Genomic DNA, 21303 nt, shown 5'->3' on the forward strand with positions numbered 1-21303 from the left:
TATGAATTTTTGGAGGGGCCTAAAATATCAAGTATTAAAACATCACGATTTTGCAGAGCCAAGTTAGTCCGTCAAAATGGTCAGGTACGTATTGAATAGTCATCAGCAATCATAGATCTTCTAGGAGACTTAGAATTGTTGAGTTTTACACTCCGCTTAGTTAGGACCTCTTTGATATTGTTAGGAGCTTTGAGCCAGTCTTTATTTTGTCGTTGATGGAAAGCGAATTGCCACTAACTATATATTCACAGAATCGAGACGTGTTACTTTTGCAGTAGGCCTGCCTATCCAGGCAAGGGAATAGTCAGTCCTCACTCTCTTTAGTTTTCCCTACCTATTACGAATAATATGATCCTAACTTGGGCTATTTCTTACCACACAGACATTCTGCCGCAACGATGCCAAGCAATTCCGTTTCTGCCGCTCCAAATGCCACAAGAATTTTGTCATGAAGCGCAACCCGCGCAAGCTAAAATGGACCAAGGCCTTCCGCAAAGCCGTGGGCAAGGAGATGACCGTCGACTCCACCCTTCAGTTCGCCGCGCGCAGAAATGTCCCCGTCCGGTACAACCGCGACCTTGTGACCAAGACCCTTAAGGCCATGGAGCGCGTCTCCGAAATTAGGGCCAAGCGCGAGCGTGTCTTTGCTAAGAGACGACTAGCGGGCAAGAGAGCTAGGGAATTGGCTACCGATCGCAAGCTCGTCGAGACCCACGGTCATCTGTTACCTAAGATGCGCGGCTCTGAGAAGAGAAGACTGGCGGAGGAGCAGGGACTGGCGCCCGAGGAGATTGAGGAGCTGGAACAGATGAATATGGTTGCCGAGAAGAGCAAAGTGTTCGGCAAGGAGAAGCTCCGACAAAGAGTGCGTGTCGACGGTGGCGTCGAGGTCATGGGCGAGGACAACGGCGGCATGGATGTGGATTCCGATTAGATGACACGACACCATACTGGCGTAGATGTACAGTCCTGACGCGGGGGGAAATATGAGAGATACTGCACAAAGGGAGACGCCAGAAAATTTCGGGCCGCGGCGTTCATGTGTGGACTGCTTTGATTATTCTGCATGCCCTGGCGTTGGTGGATTCTAAATTCTAGGTGTCTGGTACCTTTTCCCATTACGAAACTTTTGACCCGCCCATTCAAGTCTAGCGGGAGCATATACACATCACTGCCAAACCATGACTCATTTCTTGTGGTGCTGTGCATTAAAATTATTCATTTACAGAATTTGCCTTGTATATTGTCCTCCTACTATTAGAGTATCCATAGACGTGGTGTGCAATGCTGCGAGTGGTATTGAGGTGAGGCTTCCTAACAGGCGCCTCTATCTAACCAGCTATCGCCTCACATGTCCTAGTACCTCAGATTCTTTAACCTCTCTAACCAACGAAAAGCAGTGCCGGAGAGCTATATAGGCCAGGTGGCCACCAGGTATCCGCCCGGCCACCCACCCATTACCACCCCAAGGAAACTTTTGAGTTTCGAATCACGAAGAGGGTGAATCAGGCTTCCGCCCCCTTCCCGGTCCATGCATGTAGTGAATCTTAGGCGGCTGCGGCAGCGACTCCCGAATATCTTGCAGGATGTGCGCGTCTAACGCCTCCCGCCGCTTACGCTCTTGCTCCGGGTCGTACTCCATGTCCGAGTCGGTGGATACCCAATTCCCAGCACCACCTCGACCCGAAGGCCCGCTTCGTGCCGGGTGTTGTACAGTCTGTGCGTAGGTTTGAGGATCGGGGGTGTTGAAGAAAGAGGTAGGAGAAGAGGGTGCCGGCACCGTCGACATGTCTAGAGCTATGGTAGGATTCAATGTTGCGGGGGAAATTGAAGGAGGCACATCGACAAAGTTTCCTGCGCCGCCGCGGCCGGAGCGAATGTATGCCCTCGCGCCGTTTCCGGCGGTCGTGTTTGTGAACGGCGGTGTCGTCTGTGTGGGAACGTCTGCGGGGTCGCCTAACGGTTCATCGTCGGGGATGTGTTGAGGTTTCTGGGCTTCAAGATCCTGTTGGGCGTGTTAGCTAAGAGTTGATAAATGGGTAGGTACCCATATGAGAGTTCACGAGACCTCTGGCTTCCCTTTCATCACCTCATCGATGTCTTTCTGTGAGTAGAAATTGCCTGCCCCGCCCCGTCCGCTGCACCGGTATACATCTGCCATAATGTATGTGGAGGTGTGGGACCAAACTGTTCTTGTATTTCCTACGAGTACATATACCGTTTGTATTGTATGATTCGACAGGTGCCGTTATTACCTACAGTAAAGGTCCAAATTAATCCGGCCCACCCCCCATTTTACACCAAAACTTACCCTTTTAACTTTATAATATCTTAATTAATAAAAATGATAGAAGGTATTGGTTAATTAAATTTAATAGAACTTTATTATATCTTTATTTTATATATATAATATTTTTGGAGAAATTTTAAAATGAAGAAGTTATCGCAAGCCAAAGTTGACTGAATGTGAAATTTAGCAAGTCTCCATACAAAAAATCTCGATTTGTATGGGAGAGTTGACAATTCTACATTAACCTCTACTTTAACTTGCAACAACTTCTTCATTTTAAGATTTCTCCAAAAATATTATATATATAAAATGAAGCCTAAGTAAATTTCTATTAAGTAAAATTAATTTTCTATTTTTACTATTTTTATTGGTGGAGATATCGCAAAGTGAAAAGGTAGCAAAACGGCGTTTTTTGGTGTGATTTTGGAGGTGGGCCGGATAAATTTGGACCTTTACTGTATGTACATAGGTCGATAATTATTTGTAAGGAGCACTGCTTTGCATGTCCGGTTAGTCGATCCAGGATATCTAACCTACCTAGTACTGGGCTAAGGAAGAAATCTAACAGCGGCTAATAAGAACCGGAATTATCTGCTCCTAGTAGATAACAGTACACATATGTAAATATATATAAGCGCCTGCTCGTGGGTAGGTATTTATTAATTAACATCGACCACGCGCGTAAAGGGCGGGGATGGAAATTAAAGACTTAGTCGATATAAACGGCAACGTTGGAAATTATTCATAAAAGATTACTAGGCATGTTGAATATCTACAAAATTACAAACGTAGGAAACATGTTCATAGATGATCTGTAGGTACGTACACAGTAATTCCAACCCACTGGGAGCGACTAGCTTGCCGTGTGTTACCTTGTGCAACCTAATCGAAGTTCCAGTAGATAACGACGTCATTGAGGGGCACCTCGACCTATCCATGATTCGCATGCAGATGTTAATTAAGTATTCAATGTTTAAAACCTACTTAGTATCTAGTATTTGCATTGGATATGATAGATACATTACTATGCCATTCTACCATTGCAGTCTTGTTATAGAAAAGTGGTATTACACGTCATAATTCAAATTCGATATGTGACGCCTCAATAGAAGCCATAGAAGAACACCGCTATAATACGGCTGCGCCTCCGATTAGACCCGAAAGTTTCGAGGGCTTTTATAAAGCGTTCGAGAGCATTCTCGTACCTGCATCCGTTCGAACCAAGGGGCAGGTTACGCATATGTATACCTATTATGGATGTTAAGTAGGATGGATATGCTAGGTAGGTACCTAGTAGGTAGTCCTCCGGCCAACTTTAGCATGACTCCTGCCTAGCCAAGTACCTAAGTCTCGGGTAGTCAGCAGTAGAAATATGAGGTAGGTAACGAGGCTCATTACGCGGCTCCGCAAGTTGTCTAAATACATGCTCGATACAGGTAGGTAAGTAGGTAGTGTACTGACACTACATAAACAAATACACTAAACCAGTTCGTACCGGCTGACCGGCAGAGGTCGATGTTAAGTTTTAGTAAGGTGATGCGCGACCGGGTAGAGCGGGCAGGGCGGGTAAGCAGTGTTGATCCTTCGAACGTCTAGGTATGTGTAGGTAGGTAGGTTCCGGGATCCGTTCTTGGATCGCCAGTTGTATAACTTGGAATATTAGTGGTATATCTACATACCTACTAGATAGGTAGGTAGAAACCTAATAACAATAAGCATTCGTATCTTATAATAAGGAGGAAATATAGAAACCAAGCGCACTTAGGCCTTTTTTCTTTCATTATCTAAATGAGGTTTAGTGGATATTAGTAATGTAGGTAGGTACATAATTGACACCTCTAGCTACCTAGTATAATTTCAACTGACCCATTACTGAGATTATTTCGCCTCCAAGTGCATTCATTAAAATAAAATAAAAAATTAAAAGAGCTAGCTACCTATGTTACAAGCTCATTTTCATACACTCAACCATGCTGTCATGTTGGTCCTACGGTAGATATTTATTATTACCTACCTACCAACCTAAGTATAATAAGTGCATACTCCCTTCTATACGGAGGTTGACACATTAGAATCTGGTTAGTTTGAATATTGAAATTACATCCATATATGTAGGTACCTACCTTTTGTAAGCGAGTTCATTTTAGCCCTAAATCATCAGTTTTTTTCAACTAGAGAAAACAATTGTTATTATCTTTAGAAAGGTATCATGGGAAAAAAAGGTGCTAACCAATTGAACGAACTGTCATCTTGGCAGTGAAATATGTATGTACCCCAGCTTATCAACCATTTTTAGGTTACGAAGTCTTATTCGTTACTGGACAATAATGAGATTATCTTAAGCTAAATACGCAATGAAAACGACAAATCATAAGGCCCGGAACGTGCGACGGAAAAATAGACTATCCCAATTCTTTATCCCGTGACTCCTTTTTACATATATATGATACCCTCTCAAAGCCTAGGTACCTAAGTAATACTTAACAGCAATAGGTACCTAACAGTCTACATACCTAGGTATATAGCTTGTGGCAGGGGCTTGAATGAAGGTATGTACCCATAGTGAAGAGCTAACATTTAGGTAGGCATCATTTATCCTATTTCGAAATGATTAAATTATCGTGGTGGCGGCGATGCGGTTCACTTAGGAAAGGGGAAGCGAGCCTTCACCTAGAAAATCACCCACCCGAAAAGAAATTATAGAATATGTCTATTAGTATGCGTCCCTACGGAATGGTCTGGACCAATTGCCACCTTGGCCAATTGGATGTACAGTACGATATCAAAGGAACCAACAAGAATCATTTTGGAATGGTTCTGGACTCTTAAGACCATGCAGCAGGACATCGAATTAAGAATCTAGCGCGTGCGAAGAACCAGTATCAGTTTAGAAGGGAATCTCTTGCTTCCTACTTCGTTCGAACGAATATTGCTCAACTGCCTAACAATGTCTCATTTGATAGCATTCGATTAGTATAGGAAGTTGAAGTTGGAAACCCGTAGAAGAATTTGGATAAATCTGATGGAAAGATGATTTGATAGGTACCTGGCAGCCTGGTAGGTAGAGAGGGGTGTCTTTGGTTAATACCCTAATCCGGACACGTGTAAGTCAAAGAAGGGGGTATTCGTATGGGGGGGGTATTCGGCAGCCCCACTTTTGTGGTGAGACCTCAACCAATGAGAAGTGGATGCAGCCAAACGGGCCACTTTATTCGACGTACCTTTTTCTTTTTGTCTTTCAAGAACCTTCAACCAATAAAAAGGCTCAATACTATACGCTATGCCTTATGAAGCTAAGGAAGGTAACAGCCAATTAGCTTTGATCACCTTATACCAATCGGGAAGTCCAGATTTTTGACCTTTATCGCAATTGGCCCTTACATCTGACCATTTTAGCTTGGCGCAGCCGCTTAGCCAATAGATCGCCATAAAATTATTCGGCCACGCTTTATTTTAGCCCTAAAACCCACGCTAGTCCCCGCCCAATCGAGCTCGTTGATTGGTTCGCCACTCCCAAAGTATCACGTGACATTTTCGGGACTGTAAAAAACTTTTGTCCGAGTTGACGTACTCGCAAGTCAATTGGCCAGGTCCGAGGATATCACGCGCGCTAGACTAGAAAGGAAGAGTGCACTAAGCCTAGCTGGGCCTAGTGGCAGAGCCTAATTGGTCGTTATCAAGAAGCTATACCTAGAATAGTAATGAAAGTTTCATAAACCAATAAAAAACTGAGAATTCATCTTTCAGTTCCCGATGTACCACGCTATACCATATATGATCAGGATCTCACCACAAAAGTGGGGCTGCCGAATACCCCCCCCATACGAATACCCCCTTCTTTGACTTACCTATTAGTGGTCTGGCACTAGCGAGTTATCCAATGAGACAAGCTGAGGAAAGTGCTATGGGCGTGAGCATATTAATATTTCTCCAAATTCTACCACTTGCCGGCTCCCAAGTGGGAGCTCATGTATGAAAGGTACATACCTGCGGCACCCAGACTGCCAGAAAAGTTCATTGGCTTGCTGATCCCGTGGATTTTATGGTTGTGAAACGTTTTTCATTCAACATCTAGAGCTATAAAATTGAGATCCGGTGTTACAACTTACCACGACCGCGACCAGGTTCATGACCCAGTAGCATGTTATTAGGTATGAACTTACATTTGTTACAATCCCCAGATGGCATTAGTGGACAGTTACATAAAGGGTTGAACGTTGATATATATGTACATGTATATCTGTAGGTAGGTAAGTATTGATTTGTTATCTACGATGTCCTAAGATTCCATGAATACTTTTAGATTTAGGTTCTAAACCTACATTAATCCCAATGCTTAAATATAACCCGATATTTACGTACAGGTCGAGATGGGAATATTTTACTAAGGAAAGCTGAAATTTGAAATTCGAAAAGGGTTTTTTGAAACTGGGAAGACAAAGTGTGAGATACCGGGACGGATATTCTTAGCACAAGCTGTTACCTACCCGCCAGGTGACGCGCTTACGATCGTAGTGCTGATCCGCGTAGTCCGGGGTTGAAATCTATGGTCCTTTGATCGATTTATAAAACCCGGTCCAGTCACAAGGTTCAAGGTTATTACTAACCTAAACGAGATATCTACAGGCGCATACTTAGGTAGGCGAGTACATAGGTGTTTAAAGCCATGTACATATATTAGGTAGTATAATAAGAAATAATAAGAAAAAAGGTTAAGTAACCAGGTTGAAACATTACTTACCTATCCATAACTAACTTATAGAGTTTTTTGAATTATAATACTTATATATATGTACGTAGGTAGGTACCTATTTAATAATATTTAAGTATTTGGATATACCCTTTATGTAGGATGTGAGCGTTTCCTTAATAAGAATAAGGTTATTCGCGAATGACATTATCCTACCTAACTGCCTGAGTAAATATGACACGTTATTACTGCTATACTGCCACTTGTCAATTAAGATTTACATAACAAACCGCTGTTGTTATTTGATAGGCAAGTTTCGCATAAAATAAAAGTTCCCTATGTAATGTAAGTACCTGGCTGAGGATGATTAAATAGGTAGGTCGTCTCATCCTTAAATGTGTCTCGAAGCTGTATCTTATTTGTCCGACTCCGTGATCCTTTAATAAGATACTGTCAACTTTCATTCGAGTTATCCACGTGCTATAGGATTGCACCTACCTACCGTAGGTACCTTGGTATTGTACCCAAGCAGATGTTCAACATTAGTACCTAAACTCCATCTCATTAGCATAACAAACCCCAGGCGCAATTGCCTATTGGGTCTGTTCCAGACTCAAATTTATGCTACTCATCACTTATCCAGGCACACAAAATGCACACAAAATGCAGCTGTACTTAATGATTCGCTAGGTAATTATTCTATAACCGCACTCCGCTAAGTAGAATTCGCTCTTTTTAGAAGTTATTGGGTCTATTGGCTTACAGAGACGACAAACTTGATTGCGATAACTTGTATCATTCTCATCTCGTCTTCCACCAAAACGATATCCCTGATCCACACATCGTATTGGTTAAGGATTAGCTCTGAGTAAGAGATTGTCAACTACATATTAATAACATACCTAGTATGCCATAACCTGTTTACAGCTGTACACTTTTTTATGCTGCTTTAACAAGTTTCCAAGTTTGAAGTTGTGCCTGACTGAACCCTGACTAGGACTCGGAACTACACCACATGAAGCTTCTCTAGCTGGAGAACCTAGCAGGTCCAGCTCAACACATGTACATATGCATAGGTACATATCTATCCATGAGTGGACTAGGTATGTACATTGATGATTGCACTAAATATGTATCTAGGAATGTAGGTACGGAAGTACATACCTAATATACAGGGGCAGAACCACTTGACGTGCAGAGAGCGTGCGTTGTATCAATCTTCCAATGCACTCTTGTGGATTCTACCCAGGCTTGCCCAGATAAAATAGGATGGACAAAACGGGGAAGGAAAGAAATATGGGGGGCGAATCAATGGAGAGAGGGGGAAAAGAAGACTAAAAGCGAGACAAGGACAAGCCAGCATGACCACCACACCACTACAGCGCACCCAGCGCACCACATGCCACTTTATAATGTTCGCTTTTTTAATGCTTTCTTTGGTAGGTAATCCATAAGTTTTTCATATAAATACATATCTAGGTATCTACGCGCCATAATATAGCGCATGCTGAGCATCAGATGTATGTATTAACATAGATAGGCATGTTGGTATGTACGTTCTAGTACTATAAGTAGAAGGGGGTAATAATAAGGAAGAAGGAGTAATGCTGAAATAATAATCATAAGAACTAGAGGATGGCGCAGTCAAGGCCATTTCCAATGTTATTTCAGGTCGGTTGACCACCTGACGAATGACTGATGTATGGATCTAATGTATTCCAAGTTCTAGTAGGTACCTAGCTTTCTGCGTATCTCAGCATCCATATGTGAGTATCTCTGTACTTGTACAGTCAGGTTAGTACCTGCCTAAACGTACATACCGGTACAACGAAAGTTGTAGCTACTCGTAAACTTCCTAAAGTCCCAAGGTTGAATCCATAAAAATTATTTTTTTGTGCAATTGATTGACCCTTTGTTGTTTCCTCAATTCCCAAAGGGCCAAAGAAAAAAAAATAATTATCTTCGAACTTCGGACGGCTTTTCTTCTTTCCCAACATCCGCCCTCCACTGCACTACTTGCAATACCACCACCAACTTCTTCCTTCTGACCAATACATAGCATAATCCACCCACCATTGCCGATAAATCCCTATTGCTTTGCTTTTTTGCTTCTTTCTACTTGCTTGATCTTTGCTACATTCTCCAACGACTGAGTGAGACACGAGCTGAAGGAAAGAGAAGAAGAAAAAAGACGCTACCGTCAGCAAAGACGAATATTTTGTCGTTCAATTATCTACGTGTTCGGCAATGGCCTCTTCCAAGGTAACCCAGCAGTTGCACCAGTTTAATTTCACCTATCACCATTGATAATCATTGACCACCATTACCCGTTCCCAGCTTGCTTCATGGGGTAGGGTAACCATGCTGATCATTCGCGTCTATCACGACGATAGGAAATGCAAACATCAGCGAGGCCATTGACCCAACACCGTCAATCCATCTCCTCCGGCTCGTCGTCTTCCTTGGGCGCTGCGAGACCATTTTCTCATTCTCGCAACAACTCCCACACATACTCCGCCTTGTCCGGCGCCCTCAATGCCGCCCATCGTGTAACACGTCGGAAGAGCATGACCAACACCGCCGCTAATGTCGCAGCCGTCGCAGCCGCCCTCGAGGAAGCCGGCGACAAGGTCGGACCCCTCCCCATCGCCGTCAATTCACGTCGCGGTACCATGTCGAAGTCCGCCGCCGCGAGATCAGCTATCATCGGTAGCTTACCCTCTCCGCCAGCCAGCTTGCCAACGCACAGGTTCTCCATGAGCATGAAGCCTGAGGGCTTGGAGGACGCTATCGATGACGATTCGAACGATATGTCGGCCGACGAAGGGGAGGGAGGGCCGCAGAAAACTCGCATTAGGCGGGCGAGCGACGGTCAGCCCCTGACGAAGGAGGGCAAAAAGAGCAACCGAATTGAGCTCCGCTGCGATAAGTGTGGGAAAGGATACAAGCATAGCAGCTGCTTGACCAAGCATTTGTTGGTGCCCATTTTCTTATCCACTGCCTCTCTCATGCATTCCTTTGCCCGGGCCGCTGGATAATAAATGAGCGTCCCTGCCTTGAAAGACAAAGATGGTCTCGCCGCGAGATTCTCATCAAGCCCCGGGTAATTGAACGTGAACCTGTGTTGACGATTTGCTTGCTAGGTGGGAACATACTCCCGAGTGGTCCCTCACGTCAAAGCTGCTTATATCCAAGCATCAACAAGTTCAACTGCTCGAGGCGGCCTCGGTTCTCGTAGCCATGAACATCGACGATGCAACCACCCCACCTGACTCGGCCAAAGATTTCGCCAGCGACCCCGAATCGGCCTCCCCTACCGCATCGGGCTATTCGGAACTTCACGACGACGTTCGCAGCTCCGCTGATACCACCCCACCACCACAACCGGAGGCTTTCAGCGTGAGCAATACTCTCGCATACCGGACAGCGCCAAAGAGGAGCAGCAACGGAAGTAGTTATTCGCGGTCTTTCCAGTCGGCGATATCGGGCTCATTCTTCCCAGGCAGCGTACCTAACGGGAATGCGTTCGGCCACATCCGACATGCAAGCACAGACCGACGCCCTCCATCTTCTGGTATGAACAGCACCGGCCAGGACGATCGCGACCTTGCTGCAGCGGTAGAGCTACTCAGCTGTAGCTTTGGCAGCAACGGGGGGGGCCGTGATGCTAGGTTGCCTAACGACGCCCCCCCGGTACCGCCGCTTCCTGCCCAATATCTCGACCATGCAGCCTTTACTAGTACGAGTTTCATCAATAGTTTCCCATCCGGCCAAATGCCGGAGAGTTTCACCCGAGGTGAGCTCCGGCACACAGAAGACGTGAAGATGGAAGACAGCGAGAGCAGCGTTATGGACGAAGACGAGGGTGATCTGCGCTCTGGGACGCGTAGCAGCGAGGATGACGACGAGATGATGTTTGGCCGTATGGAGGATTAAACTCTAGATCGTTCGCTCGAGAGATGACATGAAACGAATCATGGCGTTCTGTTGATTTCCTTTGTGTATCGTCGTATATCAAATTTTGTAAACGAGGTGGTTCGCTCCGCGGCCGAAATCTCAGCACCGAAGAATGGAGGGCGCTGGGGAAAGGATACCCTGGAACATTCTCCAAGAGGTTAAAGTGAGGATCGGAGGGAGCGTCGAGCGAACACCCAACATAGTCGAGATCTTTCGGGAGGGTGGGAAGGACAGGAACGGTTTCTCATGGGGCAAGACGTGTGATGTCTGGCAATAAGACCAAGAACACCCATTTGTTCTTTATGAATGAAAACTGATTAAGATAATTATCCTGACCTACTAGTAAATGTCTGATTATGCACTCTGGTGCTGGCTGACGATAGTTGCGTAGGTGCAGATCAGTATTAATGACTGACCTGCGAAGGCCGAGATATGAAGCTAGTTTCCAAGGTTCGGCTTTACCAAACACCATACTACCAGTAGTGGAGCTATGACACCAGCGATCTTCTCGATCTGCGCTAAGTGCACATTGGTATATATGGGTTACAAACGGAACGACGCGGCGGGCAGGCAGCAAACAGACAGCATGTATTCAAGGATAGCCAGTTCATCAGCGAAAGGTCACACCAGATAGAAAGGAACCTAGGTGAACCTTAGGTAGGTACCTAGGTAAGGAAAAGAGTGATAATAGGGAAAAGAAGAAAATGTTTGAGAATGAAGATCGAGGATCGAGGACTTGGATTTCCTTTCGAGAAGCGAGGTTTTTTGGTTTGTGGTTTGTATTGTTGATCAGGCAGTGGCAGTGGGGTTCACATGAGTATGATAGCTGGTTGGTAAGGCGGCTGGAGAGACGTCACTGGTACTAGCAGGTATGTATCATTCAACGCAATCCCAGGCACACAGTGGTACTACTGTAGCCTGTAAGTACAATACAATACACACTCACTTCATTCAATGTTGGGCAATCTTGGAATGTTTTTAGTAGTACATAGGTACCGCTTACCTAGTGGATGTAATCTTTTCTAAGGTTCCCCACACACAAAACGGGCAGGAATTGGAGCTTGAGCTTTCTTTCCCACCCATGGATGCGATTTCCAAACCCCCCACCATTGAGCTTGCTGTTTGTTGATCGTACGAACTTTATAGAAGCTCCAGGGCTTTTTAAGCTTACCTCCTCGTACATGCCTACCTAGTATTTCTACTACACGTGAAATCAACACCTTCAAACATTTATTTCTCACCAACCCTGGTTCTAAATCCTTGGCGATACGATAACGCAATTCTAAAGGCACAAATACCCCTATTATATAGCAGTGCTTCGAGTCTATTGCACAGAAAACTTATTCGCGTCTGACGATTTACTTGATAGTTTTTCTGGTCATAAATTTAGACAATCGGGCGGTCGTCAATCGAGACGACCCAGTCATATCAGAGAAAATGCGAACCAGGAATCAGACCCGCGCGGAGGAGAACGCCGAAGTTACATCCGCTACATCTACTGTCGTCAGTATCACCAAGATCGAGGGTCCGACAATCACACCTTCAAATAAAGAACAGGCTGGAAACGAAGAACCGTCTAGATTGCCGCGACTGATCCAATTCCCGCTTGTTGCTGTCCTTAGTTTATCACTGTCGGCACTAGGGTTCGCACTGAGCTGGGGTTACACGAAGGGTCCGCTGATCCCGTACACAAGAGTATTAGATACGTGGTCAGATTTTGGAATTGTAACAGGCTGGAGAATGTAAGTAAACGAATTCTGATGGGTATTACTCGTCTGTGTGAGGACTAGGAAGATGTCCATGACGTAATATTAACCTCTGTTCTTTAACCCCCCTTAGATTTGAACTCGCACTTGGGTGGTTCGGGAATTATGACGGGTACGATATCACGGCGTTGAACCTCCTTTCCCATGGTCCTTTAGTAAGTTTTATTTCGTTTTCTCTCCCTGGTACAATACTTTACCCGCACGCTGAAGACGCAACGCGCGCGATCTTGTCTCGCGGACGATATGTAACAACAGGATGGACTAACTCGCGGTGACCGTAGCTCTACCTCCTATACGCCTTCTATTCTTCTCCACCCAGCGCTCTTCTCCTGACTCTCGCCATCGAAACTCTCGCGACGTACATTCCCTTCCGTCTCCTACGCCCGCTTTCTACAGCCCACGCGGACCCGCACCACGCGCCCAATGCCGACATCGTTGCAGACAGGCCCATCGCGCTGCTGACAACCCTTCTCGCTGGTGCGATCTACAGCGTGACCCTTTTCTTCGCATACGCCACGTACCTACCCACGTACCTTGTCGTGCACTTTACGAATCTGCCTTCCATCGCCTCTGCCCACGAGGCTACGTACATCGGGCTCCTGCCTGTGACTATTGTCCTTGGGTTCGCGGCACAAGTGTTTGTGTTTACGCCTGCAGAAGGAACAGTGGCTCCGGAAAATGAAGATAAGGAGAGGTTCGACCCATCGAGTGCGAGTCTAGCGGAGACAATACGCTGGAATTTCTGGGGCTGGAGTTTGCAGACTAAGGTTGTGATTCAGAGGACGGTCTTGCTGATGCTTGTCACGGGCGTGAACACATTTCTGCAGACGCGCTTTACAGTTGAGGGCGTCGAGACTCCCGGTGCTGCAGCATGGAGCAGTGTCTGGGTGCTCGCTGCGGCGGTGACGGGGATGGGTCTTGGTGCTGTTGGGAGTGTTTAGACATATCTATGGGTCTAGATACTTAATTTACTTCTCAAGGGAGGGTAAGGGACTAAGGACTCGGTGTAGGATACGAGAAAAAAAAGCAAAAGTAGCAACGACGACAAGGCTGGCAATTATCGTAAGGGAGTTGGCACAAATGACGGATATGGTCGAATATAAAACGGTTGGGAAAGGAGGCGTATTTTCGGGTCAGGTGTGTCTTATTTCCGGAGTCAGGTGTTCGTAAACCCTATTACGACTCCTTTTAATGTCTAGTTTTTCGCTTCTAGGTGCGATTCGATGCGTCGGCACGAGTCTTGGTGAATACCTAGGTAGTAGGTAGGTAGCAATCCAGTATCTAGATAGAGTCAATATGATAGAAGTGATCTATGGATGCGAAATAACTTGACTAGGGCTTTCTAATAAAATTCCCTAGGTAATTCAATGTCATCACCCCAATTGCCCACTCTACGGCCTTCTTAGGTGCTGAGATAGTAGTTTATTCGAACAAGCGAAGAGCAAACATTCATGGGGTGTTGGCATTGCAAGCATTACCGCAATTGGTAATTAGCCTTTGGTGTGATTGGTCTATCTCTTCTCTGTAGCTTTCTTTCTTTCTTTAGTATTCAACACAAGGATCCACAAGATATAATATTTACCTTCATGCCCAGGTCGGGGTTTAAGGAACCAACTCGACTTTTGAAGCGAAAACCACGTCCCTTCTCCTTATATCATCGCGGAATAATCCCTAGCGTACCCGTTAGGTATCATTATCAAGCTTGTTGACTCTTTTACCATATATCCCTGGAATGGCCGGCTAGGTTAACTGTACTTGATATTACTGGATGGCTACTAGCTATGGTAACAACAGCTCTATACCTACGTAATATTACCAATACAGTTGTGAGAATAGATGGCATGTCTGGTAATCTTTCAACGAGATCTACCCTTAATCAAGATGTTCTAAAATGCAAACTTCATAGCCCTTACCTATGAAAATAAACAAACACAGTTCTATAGCACCATCTCTTGGTTATCTGTAGTATATGATCTTGAACTTGCCGGCGTCGACCTCAATCCCTTGCTTGCCGGTTACAATGCTTTAATTACCAACAATGCTATTACAAGTCAGTTTCGATATTGTCTAGTATGTACATATCTAGGAACGTTGTTACAACCACACACTATGTTTCAACACATGGAGGACATTGCTAAAGAAAGCCCATACCGGAAAATTTCGTCAAGTAGCTCTTTAGCTGCGGTGGGGATCAGTTTGACGCCATCTCATGCAGTCGAAGAATGTTGGAGCCTGATGCCTTCATGAAACTAACACCTAGCTTTAATAACGAAAGGTTGAGAGATTTTCGAGTTGACCTCATCGGGAACTCACCCTTTACTAGTTACCATACCTATCATATCTCAAGTATGATAGCTTAAATGCCTACCTTACCTAGGTAGGTACCTAGTAGGTGCCAAAGCAATCACAAACCAACAAACACGCATACACGCATACTAGTACAGTATTCGCAATAGAACAACCTATCATAGATCAAAATTGGCTATATAAGCCAGTTAAGCAAGTCTTATTTCCTGGATGATTCCTCCATCCTATGTCAATCATCTACTATTGTTCCCCTCACTCACCCACGACGACCTAACACTGGCTTCTCCAAAACGTACATCCCCATACAACAAACGTATTCATATTCATAAATTCCATCAGAAAACCCTCAAATATGAAGTTTATCGGCGCTAGCATTCTCGCTTTGGCTTACATTGCCACTGCCACCCCAACTCTTCATGAAACCAAGTTATCCGGGCTGATTCAGAGGGAAAAGTAAGTTCTTTCCAACTCCCTTTGGAGCAAGCTACGTATATATTCTGTAGAAAATGCTCATTGCCTCTATAGTGGATGCCGGATGTACAATGGCGATGCGGCATGTGTGGCAGGCTGCGAGGGGGGGATATGCGAAAGCTACGGGGGTGACAAACAGTGGTGTTGCAATGATTCCCTCTGCGAGTGCACGTACTAGATATAAAGGCAATCGTGGGTTGAAATGGCGGAAGATGAATTTCAATACCTACCTAAGTAGGATGGGCTAGGACAGATCTCTAGGCGATTTGGGTCATGGTGGCTATCAATGTTCCTTTCAGCGGAGATAATAGAAGGGCCTTAGCGACATATCAGGTCAAGGGGCACAATATTGTTTTCAAGTTGTATTATAGGCTCTTATACTAGAAGCCTATGGTTATATTTATCATTGGGTACTAATCAACGAGGCAATTTCTTGTCTTGAAATTACGTACATATAAAACCGCTTAAATTTGCCTACGCCTAGGAATTTCCCATATCAATTGTCCTCGAAATCTAACTCGGTAGGCAGTTAGTTGAAATCATTATTTAGCCACTCTTGGTTTAAATCGTCGATGCTATCATCCGTATCCCTATCGTATCCGTCTAAATCGTTCTGCTCAAGAAATTCGTCTAAAAGCCCGGCAACCTCGTCATTGTTCATATCTGCAAATGCGGAATGTGTATTTCCCTTGAGCCCCCCGTCTTTGTTTAGGAAGAATATTTCCGCATTCCCACCATACATATTGATGAGCTTTACTACTTGTCTTGCTTGTCGAAGAAATGGGAAGCTTTCTTCTCTGTGATCTCCCCACACGAATTGGATGGCCTTGAGCTTGGCTAACTTTTTAAAGTCTTCAAGAGGCACTTTTAGAGGACCAAATGGCTCCCCAGCGGTGATATTGTATGTGTCCGGGAACACGCAACCGTAGGACTCGTAGGCTACGATGGCCTTGATATTTGTTGAGTTGCTCTTGATAGCCGTTAGTTGGGCACGTAGACCGGACGCCGAGTTGGTTAGATACACAACGCTATCTCCAAGCCGACCCGAGTCTGCTGCGATAGCGGCTGCTTGAGACTCAAGATGTACGTTCTTGTTGGTGTCGAACTCCACATAACGGGCGCTAGTCGCTTGTTGCCACGCTTCACGATCTCGAGTAGGAAACTGCACATCCGGCCAGAAATTTGGATACGAGGGTCCAAAATTCCAAGCTACAAAATTGCCTTGGTCTGTGTAAAAGGGCGTGTAGAGATATGGTTCGCACGCCCAGTTGGCCCGTCCAACCCGAGGGCCATCCCAGAGATAAACGGGATAGCGACGACGTAGGAACATGTCTTTATAGCCCTCGCCACCGTCCCAGCGATTTTGAAACGCTTGCGTGGTTGCGCTATGCCACATAACAATGCTTGTACTTCGCGGCCTCCAGGGAATGAAGTATTCCATGTATCCATGATCGCACGAGAGAGTAAAATTAGGGAAGACGGGGCTTTTGACGATATTGCCTCCAGCTACAAAACCGCCGGATTTACTTAGAATGATCGGGCGTTTCCGAGCTTCTTGACTGCCTGGGTCTATACCCGCTGCTATTGGCAGAAGTAGTGAGAATAGTACGATGATAGCTATCATAGTTAATAGGTAGTCGTTAGACGTTTACAAACTAAGGTGTTAATAATACGTCAATAGAGCGAATAGAGGGGACATGTTGTTCGCATCAATAATCCACCATTCTTATAACGTGGAGTAATATACTATTGGTAACTGCCGGAGCTTCTTAGAATATTATGGTTGGAGTTCATGGATAATAGGGGAGAGTACTATAAAGGATTCTAGCATGTTTATTCGTGGTGTTTTCATTCAGCCGCCGATTCCTGCAAGCCCAGCCGCGGCGTTGGCAGAATGGGGAAATGAAAACTAGCGGGTAATGGATAGAACGGAAGATGCTTTTTATTCATTTTTTTTTTTCAAAGAGAAATCTTCCTTTCTCGGCGTAATTATTGCTAGGAGAAAGTTGCATTTCAAGTACGTAATGATGCCTTGAAGAGCAGAAGAGGCAAAGCATGTTTATATTAGACTTGGATTTGTAACCTGGATAAATAGGCACCTAGATGTAGGCTTGAGGCAACAATTAAAGGGTTTGGTGAAAGGAGGAACCTTTCACAGATTCCGGGTTTCGTAATAATATGCACATATTGCTCAGTGTCCGAAGTCTTGCCGCGAAGTTCACCTTGCGCATGTACATAGGTACCTATACATTCAAGTCATGAGCGATTAGGTAAGAAAAGTTAAATCATGAAGCTCGGACCACAAACCTTGACGCGACTACCTGTCACTCTCCATATCATCACTTCAACACGCAATCGCGTTAACTTTATTACCGTACATCTTTCATCACTCCTCATCGCTCACTTGCTATCATTAATTTCCACTACTGTCCACTTTTTAACAAATTTAATGCTGCAATTTTCCATACAAGAACAAGCAACCTTCCTCGATCTGCGTTGCAATTATGACAACCGCAGTAGAACCAAACGGTGATAAAGGTGGGGAGCTTGATGGTGATATCTCACCAAGGAACAAGGACTCTAGCACTTTGACACAGTCGATCCCATCATTAGATACCTCGAATAATGGCCTCGGATCCCTCACTATGCGCGCCGACCCAGATGCACAAGCTACGGTAACTGATTTTCTTGATTTTACCGAATACCTCTCGTCCGACATGATGCGATCTCTTACCCTCATCGGGAATCTCGACCAAGCCTACCTCGAGGCCTCAGCGACCGTAAATGGCCTCACTGCTACGTGGGGAAAATTACCAACTCTACCCGTCGACCAGCGTCCTACCCCCGCAAAGTTGCGCCAAGAGATATCTGAAAATCTGAACCGCGCCGTCAGCTCGCGCGTCTTTTCGCACGCTGAAGCTGTTCGCATACACGAAAATGTAGTCCGACATTATAACAGAGCTAAAACCATCCATGCGAAGCTTCAAGCGATGCGCGATAATTTTCCTACCGGAGAGGAACAGAAGAGCCCTACCCATGTTAAATCCCCGCAGATGGTTCGCACCCCCAAGATCACTCTTCGACTAGATAGCAACGGACAGAAAATACAGAGACCACCTAGAATTACTGTCCCAGGGGAAGTTCTCGCGCCCTACGAGATCGATTTCAACTCCTATACCTCATTGAGCGATGAGAGCTCCGACGATGACGAGGAAGAGGAAGAGATGCCTGTATCCCCTCCAAGGCAAGTTGCGACTCCGTCAGCTCGCATCAAGGTGGTCAAACCTCCTAAGTCCCCCAAACCCCCTAAGCAGAAAATTCCCAAACCACCGCGACCTCCTCGAGCGTCTACCAACAGATCTGACAACACAATTCCTATGATGTCTACGAGCACTGCATTGGCCCAGCTTAAGCCGCCCCCCGAGAACGCAGTGCCCGGCAGCGCTGATGCCCCATGGCTTCAACTCACGCCTTACGAACTGGCAAAGCTACGAAAGCGCATGAAGAAGAATGCGGTATGGAACCCTAGCGACACTATGATAGCTCGCGAGCTTAAGAACCTGGGACGTGGCGTCGAAGCCTACAGGGCTGCCCAGAAACAAGCGGAAGAAGAAGGCAAGCCCTTCGAGGCGGCCCTCCCCGCTCCGGTGGTCGATGCCGAATCCGGGGCTCAGCACCCTCCCGAAGGCGCTATTAGCGCTGAAGCCCTAACTGCCGACGAGGTACAGTTAAGCAACCGCGGTATGAAGTTGAATGAGGCCAAAAAGCTGAAACGTGAATCTATGGCAAGGATCGCAGCCGAGGAAGCAGAAGAGTCCGCTAGAAAAATGATGGAAGCTGCGCGCATGTTTCTTAGCCACGAAGCCTCTCCGTCCGTCAACGGGGGCCAGGACAGGCCGCCCGAGGCAAGTCAGAGCCAAGGGAAAGCTACCAAGCAAAAAACTAGAAAACGAAAGCGTAACTCCATGTCAGAGACTCCCGTTTCAGAGAAACCTGAGGTGTCCCAGAATTTGCCTGCGAACCAACCGGCTAACCAGCCCGAGAAACCTCCAATGAAACGAACGAAGACCGAGACTCCGGTTCCGTTGCCACAACTGACTCCTCGTCCACCGTCAGTGCCCCCTCCACCTCCGGCATCCACGGCACCTGCGCCCACAGAAACTCCCGTCCCCGTTCCGCACCTAGGAAAGATCTCCCAGGCTACTACGACATCGAAGACACCGGTGCCTGTCCCACTTCCTGTCTCGTCTGACACATCCATGGTCACTACAAGGTCTGCTGCTTCGTCTTCAGCAACTAGCCCAGTACCATCGTCCAGCATCACCACGACCGTCCCTGTTAAACCGCCAGCAGAGACGCCTGTTCCGCTGCCCCTTAAAACTTCAAACACGCCGATTCCCCCTCCGGCTCGGGAGATACCTAAAAGGGAAACTAGGCAGAACTTGCAGCAAGTTCCTACCCCCGCTCCAGCTAACCCCAAGCAGCCAAGTTCTCGGGGCAACACCCCAACAACTACTTTCACAACCGAAGGGCAGCCAACGTCTACGCGTCGACCTACCTCACGTGGCAAAGCCGCGAGTCAAGAGCCTCTCCCAACCCTCGCAGCTGAACGTCCTCGGCGCGCAAGCACTGCTCGGAACACCCCAGCCCCCGAGCTGCGCCAACCTAGCAAGCGTGCAAAACGACCGGCACCTGGCGTGGTGACTACAAACTCGGGTGGCACCAGCGCTATAGGAAAGCGTAAGGCTGCGCCTCGCAAGAAAGCCATCGGCAAGAAGGAGAAAGGAGCGAACCAGGAAGTTGAGGGTGAAGTGGACGACGACGGCAATGTCATCGATCCCGAGGAACCGAGATATTGCCTTTGCAATGGGGTTAGCTTCGGCACTATGATACAGTGCGACAACGTTGATGTGAGCGCCGAAAAGTCTACCAAAACCCTAGCACGAGATGACAAGCCAAGACGCGTTAAGAAACTAACCGAGCACCACGTACAGAATTGCAAGCAAGAATGGTTCCATCTCGCCTGTGTTGGTCTTTCTGAGATACCTGCACGTACGACAAAGTGGTATTGCCCCGAGTGCCGTATAGCACTGAATATTGGAGGAAGAGGAGAGGTGAATTCACGAGGAGTGAGGATGTGATTGCACCCCCCCTAACTCAATCTCTATAATTTCCAACCTGCAGAATGAGAGGACGTCTAGTCTTTCGCTAACGATTGATACTATTCACCCAACCCTTACTCTGGTCACAGACCTCTATTGAGGTTTTGATTTATCGAGCCTTACTATCGCCTAGGTTTACGCTGACATGGGCCTGTAAAATGAAATGCCTACCGAGTTTTTTTTCCCCTGGGAAAACGGTGAGAATATAGGGGGGTATAAGGTTACAGGAGGATTGCTATGTCGTTGCGGATTGCCAGGGTCCTCCTCTTCAGACTCCTGCATTGGATCATAGGTCCTTAATTGCGAATCGGATCGCGTACGTCGATAAATCTTAGTCTATTGACGATCCTGTTTTCGATGCGACTATATTTCATTCAATTCGCATATGACCATTAACAAGCCTAGAGGACAACGGGCGATTCTGGGTGGTGTCGGAAGTTGAGGTTGGGAGATGGTCTAGTTGGCCCGCGGTGTAGTTTGGCTAAACATCCAAGAGCTATGTCCTGCACATCCCATTCTTAGGGCATATATCAATGATGGTAATATTCGAAAATTGCACGCAGGGGACGGGAGATACTGAGAGCATGAAGTGAAACCCCCATGGACGCGGAAGAAAAGGCTGCTGTGCATGATTCTTGTCTATAATGCTATCGTCCTTTA

General features: G+C 46.2%; 7 protein-coding genes across 7 annotated transcripts; 5 read left to right on the forward strand and 2 right to left on the reverse strand.

The window, feature by feature from the left end:
• The first annotated feature begins 21 nt into the window (after window positions 1-21).
• On the forward strand, window positions 22-1183 carry GGS22DRAFT_167601 (ribosome biogenesis protein RLP24). The gene is made up of 3 exons (XM_047962011.1): window positions 22-84; window positions 252-303; window positions 383-1183. Exons 1-3 carry the CDS (start codon window positions 77-79, stop codon window positions 932-934), a joined length of 612 nt encoding a protein of 203 aa, XP_047817478.1. The 5' UTR covers window positions 22-76; the 3' UTR covers window positions 935-1183.
• Window positions 1059-1454, forward strand: GGS22DRAFT_34038 (uncharacterized protein). Its single transcript, XM_047966850.1, has one exon. The coding sequence runs from the start codon at window positions 1182-1184 to the stop codon at window positions 1416-1418; it is 237 nt and encodes a 78-aa protein (XP_047817479.1). The 5' UTR covers window positions 1059-1181; the 3' UTR covers window positions 1419-1454.
• GGS22DRAFT_167605 (uncharacterized protein) lies at window positions 1184-2214 on the reverse strand. The gene is made up of 2 exons (XM_047962012.1): window positions 2069-2214; window positions 1184-2005 (listed from the first exon to the last, which is right to left on the reverse strand). Exons 1-2 carry the CDS (start codon window positions 2159-2161, stop codon window positions 1490-1492), a joined length of 609 nt encoding a protein of 202 aa, XP_047817480.1. The 5' UTR covers window positions 2162-2214; the 3' UTR covers window positions 1184-1489.
• Window positions 2215-9102: 6888 nt separating this feature from the next.
• GGS22DRAFT_34074 (uncharacterized protein) lies at window positions 9103-11049 on the forward strand. The gene is made up of 3 exons (XM_047966852.1): window positions 9103-9242; window positions 9374-9954; window positions 10124-11049. Exons 1-3 carry the CDS (start codon window positions 9228-9230, stop codon window positions 10914-10916), a joined length of 1389 nt encoding a protein of 462 aa, XP_047817481.1. The 5' UTR covers window positions 9103-9227; the 3' UTR covers window positions 10917-11049.
• A 975-nt stretch (window positions 11050-12024) lies between these two features.
• GGS22DRAFT_167611 (uncharacterized protein) lies at window positions 12025-14072 on the forward strand. The gene is made up of 3 exons (XM_047962013.1): window positions 12025-12679; window positions 12777-12858; window positions 12985-14072. Exons 1-3 carry the CDS (start codon window positions 12375-12377, stop codon window positions 13642-13644), a joined length of 1047 nt encoding a protein of 348 aa, XP_047817482.1. The 5' UTR covers window positions 12025-12374; the 3' UTR covers window positions 13645-14072.
• Window positions 14073-15939: 1867 nt separating this feature from the next.
• GGS22DRAFT_167613 (uncharacterized protein) lies at window positions 15940-17602 on the reverse strand. The gene has a single exon (XM_047962014.1). The coding sequence runs from the start codon at window positions 17103-17105 to the stop codon at window positions 16011-16013; it is 1095 nt and encodes a 364-aa protein (XP_047817483.1). The 5' UTR covers window positions 17106-17602; the 3' UTR covers window positions 15940-16010.
• A 217-nt stretch (window positions 17603-17819) lies between these two features.
• On the forward strand, window positions 17820-20861 carry GGS22DRAFT_34126 (uncharacterized protein). The gene is made up of 2 exons (XM_047966853.1): window positions 17820-20391; window positions 20476-20861. Exons 1-2 carry the CDS (start codon window positions 17986-17988, stop codon window positions 20620-20622), a joined length of 2553 nt encoding a protein of 850 aa, XP_047817484.1. The 5' UTR covers window positions 17820-17985; the 3' UTR covers window positions 20623-20861.
• The last annotated feature ends 442 nt before the right edge of the window (window positions 20862-21303 follow it).

This window comes from Annulohypoxylon maeteangense (assembly GCF_022496945.1).
Source record: "Annulohypoxylon maeteangense strain CBS 123835 unplaced genomic scaffold GGS22scaffold_12, whole genome shotgun sequence".
In the NCBI taxonomy this organism is placed as follows: domain Eukaryota; kingdom Fungi; phylum Ascomycota; class Sordariomycetes; order Xylariales; family Hypoxylaceae; genus Annulohypoxylon; species Annulohypoxylon maeteangense.

Excerpts from the sequence above, each read along its gene's own strand:
- GGS22DRAFT_167601 (XM_047962011.1), top strand. Across the intron at positions 304-382 it reads CCTATCCAGGCAAGGGAATA|ACATTCTGCCGCAACGATGC; the intron begins GTCAGTCCTCAC and ends CTTACCACACAG.
- GGS22DRAFT_34038 (XM_047966850.1), top strand. The coding sequence starts at position 1,182 with ATGACTCATTTCTTGTGGTGCTGTGCATTAAAATTATTCATTTACAGA.
- GGS22DRAFT_167605 (XM_047962012.1), bottom strand. The coding sequence starts at position 2,161 with ATGGCAGATGTATACCGGTGCAGCGGACGGGGCGGGGCAGGCAATTTC. Across the intron at positions 2,006-2,068 it reads TGATGAAAGGGAAGCCAGAG|GATCTTGAAGCCCAGAAACC; the intron begins GTCTCGTGAACT and ends CACGCCCAACAG.
- GGS22DRAFT_34074 (XM_047966852.1), top strand. Across the intron at positions 9,955-10,123 it reads AGCTGCTTGACCAAGCATTT|GTGGGAACATACTCCCGAGT; the intron begins GTTGGTGCCCAT and ends TTTGCTTGCTAG.
- GGS22DRAFT_167611 (XM_047962013.1), top strand. The coding sequence starts at position 12,375 with ATGCGAACCAGGAATCAGACCCGCGCGGAGGAGAACGCCGAAGTTACA. Across the intron at positions 12,680-12,776 it reads ATTGTAACAGGCTGGAGAAT|ATTTGAACTCGCACTTGGGT; the intron begins GTAAGTAAACGA and ends AACCCCCCTTAG. Across the intron at positions 12,859-12,984 it reads TCCTTTCCCATGGTCCTTTA|CTCTACCTCCTATACGCCTT; the intron begins GTAAGTTTTATT and ends CGGTGACCGTAG.
- GGS22DRAFT_167613 (XM_047962014.1), bottom strand. The coding sequence starts at position 17,105 with ATGATAGCTATCATCGTACTATTCTCACTACTTCTGCCAATAGCAGCG.
- GGS22DRAFT_34126 (XM_047966853.1), top strand. The coding sequence starts at position 17,986 with ATGACAACCGCAGTAGAACCAAACGGTGATAAAGGTGGGGAGCTTGAT. Across the intron at positions 20,392-20,475 it reads TACAGTGCGACAACGTTGAT|AATTGCAAGCAAGAATGGTT; the intron begins GTGAGCGCCGAA and ends CACCACGTACAG.